Source organism: Bison bison, unplaced genomic scaffold (genome assembly GCF_000754665.1).
Source record: "Bison bison bison isolate TAMUID 2011002044 unplaced genomic scaffold, Bison_UMD1.0 scf7180017864531, whole genome shotgun sequence".
NCBI classification, from domain to species: domain Eukaryota; kingdom Metazoa; phylum Chordata; class Mammalia; order Artiodactyla; family Bovidae; genus Bison; species Bison bison.
This window is the reverse complement of record NW_011495081.1, coordinates 7,373,177-7,377,998: the sequence shown is the minus strand read 5'-3', so window position 1 is coordinate 7,377,998 and position 4,822 is coordinate 7,373,177. Positions and strand designations below refer to the sequence as shown.

General features: G+C 36.3%; 1 protein-coding gene across 8 annotated transcripts in view; it reads right to left on the bottom strand.

The window, feature by feature from the left end:
• Positions 1-4,822, bottom strand: part of TCP11L1 (t-complex 11, testis-specific-like 1) — a 34,740-nt gene that overhangs the window by 19,267 nt on the left and 10,651 nt on the right. For all 8 annotated transcript variants that reach the window (XM_010831823.1, XM_010831826.1, XM_010831824.1 and 5 more), the window contains 3 exons: positions 3,217-3,349; positions 1,929-2,049; positions 942-1,162 (listed from right to left, as the gene is read on the bottom strand). In XM_010831823.1, the coding sequence (XP_010830125.1) occupies positions 942-1,162; positions 1,929-2,049; positions 3,217-3,349 (475 nt within the window). The remainder of the gene's footprint in view (positions 1-941; positions 1,163-1,928; positions 2,050-3,216; positions 3,350-4,822) is intronic.

The window sequence follows — 4,822 nt, the reverse complement described above, 5'->3', positions numbered from 1 at the left end:
AAATACACAGTCAAAAGACTAAAGGAAATTAATATGGACTGAAAGTTAATAGGATTATTTTAATGTTAAATTTCTTAAATATCCTGGTTGTATTCTGATCATGTGAGAGAATATCCACAATCTCAGGAAGTACTTGCTGAAATAGTTAAGGGTGAAATATAACATCTGACATTAACCGTCAGAAGGTTCACGGAAAAATACACACATACGTGCATACATCCTCAGTGTATGATGGAGCAAACTGACTAAATGTTAAAAACCGGTGGATCTGTGTAAGCGTTATATAAGTGTTGCAATTTTTCTGTAGATTTCTAATTTTTTAAAATAAAATGCTGAGGCAAAAAAACTAAAAAAATTTATATATCAATATGACAATAGTGATTGTGCCTTTGTGTGATCAAATTATGGGTGAATTTTTTCCTTTCTACTGTTCTGTAGTTTACAAAATGTTTGCTTTTTAAATAATATTCCATGTGTTTTTGTTCTATTGGATTTATATTGATTTTAGTAAAAAACAGATTTAAATTTTAACTTTTTAAAAATATATGCTAATGATCAGTCTTTGCCTTGATTTGCCTTCGGTCATTTAAAGAGTATACACACTATAACCTCACCCAGAGTCTCAAGTTCACTGTCTTTTCCTCTTTTCCTTCAAGCTTTCCCCTTCTCTTCACTTCCTTTTTTCCCTCCCTCCTTTCTTCTTTAATTATAATCATTATTTTAAAAAATATGGAACACTTCACAGATTTGCAAGTCATCCTTGCCAAGGGATCTGTATTGTTCCCATTTTTGGATATGCGCTGCTGACATAGGCACAACAAAATGTCTGCTTTTTAATCTTTTTTTTTTTTAAGGCATGAATACTTACACTTGAGGAAGTCTGACTCTGAAAACAGGCTACGTGTTTTAGGTGCCCTGAAGTTGATTAGCACAATACCCACCTGAAAAGGGGCACGATCTCCTTAATGTCCTTTAGTTTCTTCACTTCCTCATCTCGCACAGGCGCACACAGTGTCCCCATCATGCCAATAATGAATTCTGCCAGCTTAGAAATGTCCAGGGCCCCGTTCTCGGCCTCCTGCTTTATCAGATCCAGGTCCAAGACTTCTGTTATCTGGTTTCTCAGTCTAGTGTGACCAGGCAGCAAGAAAGACAGGAGAGTCTACAAGAGAGCACAGCCAAACTCATCAAAGCCTCCTAGGCAGATGGCATTTTTTATCATATGTAAAGGAATTTACAATTACCCAAAAAAGGGCTTACCAACTGTTAGTGTAATGGTGCACATATTTTAAGCTCTTATTCAACAAATCTATAGGAAAACATGTTTACAAATCATTTAGACTAGCTATTTAAGCTTCCATTTAAGCTCTAAGGAAGAAATCAACTGGACATAGGAAGAAAAAACTGTTAAAAGTGAAAAAAAAAAAACCCACCACATTAATTAATGTGAGCCTGTGAACCCATGACAAATAGTAATTTCCAGACATATTACTTCTTTGAGAAACTGTTGCTAACGATATTGTAAAAACAGTTCTACCCACCACTTCATATCCCAAAGTCTGAGTCACTTTCTTTATCCCAAAGTCTGAGTCACTTTTCTGGTCTTTATATATTGAAGGTGTTTATATCTGTTAAGATTTTTATAAATCATCATATTTTATAAAATAACTTTTTTTCTTTAAGTAATTCTGCTTTTAAAAACCTGAACCTTTTTTCATTTATAAGAGTAATGCCCTAGGTTATCATAGCTTGTTTGAAAGTTTTTAAAGGGCAGTAAGCCACAAATACACTAAACCCACATTTCAGCATGCAATTTAAAATCTTCATCCTTCAATTTCTTTAAAGCCTTCTGGTACACTAACACAGAGAGGTGGGCTTAAAAACTCCTAACACACCAGGAAAGCACCACGACTTGCTCTTTGCCTCACCTCTTTGATCTCACCAACAAGCTTGATGGCCCGGTCATACGTTGGGGGGACTTCACTTAGCTGGACACTCAAGCAATCCCAAAAAGCTTTATGGACAATATCCTTTACTCTCTTCTCCAAGCTGGAGGCAAATGGAAAAAAAGCAAATATTGTCTCAAATCACTCTCAAAAGCACAAATTCTATGGGTTTAGAGTGAGAAATTTTTTAAATTATTTGGATGAAGGAAAGAGTTCCCAGACATACTTAAACCAATCACATACCTTATTTTTAGTTAGTGATTTATTTCAATAAGTACCTTTCTTAATAAGTATTTTTTCAATGGAGAGAATAACTTTCTTCTGGTTTGATAGGTGGTATTAGTCCAATTAACAGCCTATACCAGTGCCATATGATAAAAATAATACTGGAAAGCTCATATCTGTTCATTTAAGTTCCCTGATATCAGAAAATTTCTTAAGATGTTTATGATTAAGTAGTTTAAGACTTTAAACTTGAAGTTTTTTTCCTAAAATTACCCTATTCTCATGTGACATATGGGACAACTGTTTAATTAGGTACCAGATTATAACAATTTATATATATTATTTCAGGAAAGCCAGTCTTTATGTCATGAGAGCAAAACAAGTAATTCTTCACTAGGAACATGAAAAAGTGCTATCCTTGCAGAACATACAAGAAACATTTGTAAAGTCCTATTTAGAAGCCTCACGTGGGAGACACTATAGCTTGCTGACTCAGCAGTCACTGCTCTGTCAACAGAAACCCAAGTTTTTCATGGTACTTTCACAATTATAATAGGAAATGTTTTTTTTCCTTCTTGAGACAACCCATCTTTTAACAGTGTATCTTACAATCAATAGAATTTCAGATTCAACACAATATGGGCCAGGTGCTAGGTAGGGATAGAGAATAAAGTACAGTCCTTGTCTCTGAGGAATTTACAATCTGGTAACGAAAGACAGTAAACCAACAACTACAGTACAATGTGACAGTTACAAAGAAGAAATGAAGGAAACAGTACTATGAACACACAAAAGGAGGCAGGTAAATGCTATGACGGGGGAGACACTAACATGGAAGACTTCCAGACCTTTTATTTACATTGTCAAGAATCAGTGGTCCTGAGATACACTTTCAAACTCTGATAACTCCAAGGATAATGAATATTTTTTAGCAACATACAAAAGGAAAAATATTTTAGAATATATACATCAAGTGAAGAAAATATTTCCAGAACTGGGAAATGGCAATGTCCTACTAAACAAGATAACTCAGTAACCACCTTACCTGTCTTCTGGTAACTCAACGGGTTTAATCTGAAAGTCTCCATTTATAACAATCTCATGGGCTAGGGCCATGTTAGTGACTCCTTTCGCTGTCTCTAGAAGTTCTTCTACTGTCACGAATCGAGGAGGACTAGCTGTAACAAAAGCCTGGTGTAAGAGGTTTGCTCCTCTAAATTAGGATTTTCTCCTAAAATTTTTATTAATTTTAGAAAGCAGTGTTTCTCCTACTAGCTAACAGCTAATAATTTCAGTTATGCCTCTACTTATGAAAATATTCTGGCAATTTCAAACAAGAGAATTGTACCTATTTCATATTCATTTTTTTCTTTTAACCTAGAATCCTAAAAGCAGAGATCATTTACAATACTCAAAACATTTTTCCCCCCTTGGTAAAACTGGTCAATGGCAAATGATTACAATAAATGAAAACTTAGAAAAACTTTTTAAAGTTACTGATTATCACTTTCCCAACAAGCTGAGAATTTATTTTCTAATCCCTAAACCTCCTGTCCACCCTAAATAGAAAAAAAGACACCAGATTTAAGATCTCCTCTTTTGTTCCCATTAGCAGTTTACTTTTCACTCCATCATTAACACTGTGCCACAAATGAAGTGAAGTGAAGTGAAGTCGCTCAGTCGTGTCCGACTCTTTGTGACCCCATGAACTGTAGCCCACCAGGCTCCTCCATCCATGGAATTTTCCAGGCAAGAGTAATGGAGTGGGTTGCCATTTCCTTCTCCAGGGGATCTTCCTGACCCAGGGATCTCCTGCATTGCAGACAGGCGCTTTACCGTCTGAGCCACCAGGGAAGCCCCTGGTGCCATGAATGAATCTCCCCAAATAAAAACAGCAGTGAGTACTTTAGGGTGCCAGGGGCTGTTTAAACAATGCTAAAACTACTTCTGGGATACTAGGGCAATATAAGAATTCAGAGATCGACAGATGAACAAATCAGAGTCCGTGTGACACAAGAATTTCTGGAATGCAGGCCCAACGAACCAAAAACCTCAGTTATGTTTGATTTCTCCCTTTCCACCACTGTTAGCCAGGTCCAGTGAGTTTTATTTCTGTATCACCTGTGGCAATACCCTCATAATGGCTTTCTGTTCTTCTCTTTCTTTTGATAAAGTTTGAGACTTAAATTCCAGGGGGGAGAAAAAAAACAAAACTCATAAATCTCCTCAGGTGTTCTGAGCCAGGAACACAGGGAAATTCCTATGCTTAAAAAGTCAGTGATTACTACATGTGTGTTTTTGGTATATCAATTATACCTTAATAAAGCTATTTTTTTTGTTTTTTTTTAAGCCCATGACAGAGGATCTTTAACTTAAAATCAGGGAGAGAGCTTATGCTGGCCCCCCTCCAGGTTTCTGATTTAGCCTGTCTGGGGCGGGGCTGGAGAACTACATTTCTTGGAAGATTCCACCTGATACTGAAACCATACTCTGAGAGCACTGGCCTGGAGGATGATTATATTAATTTTACACAATGGTGATAAATCTGGGCTTAAAATGGCACTGGTTTCCACATGGTTTAACAGCTGTAAAAATCTTGCTAGGTCACTGAAAAGTTATTTTCTCCCTTCTTTCCCTTTTTTCATTTGCTC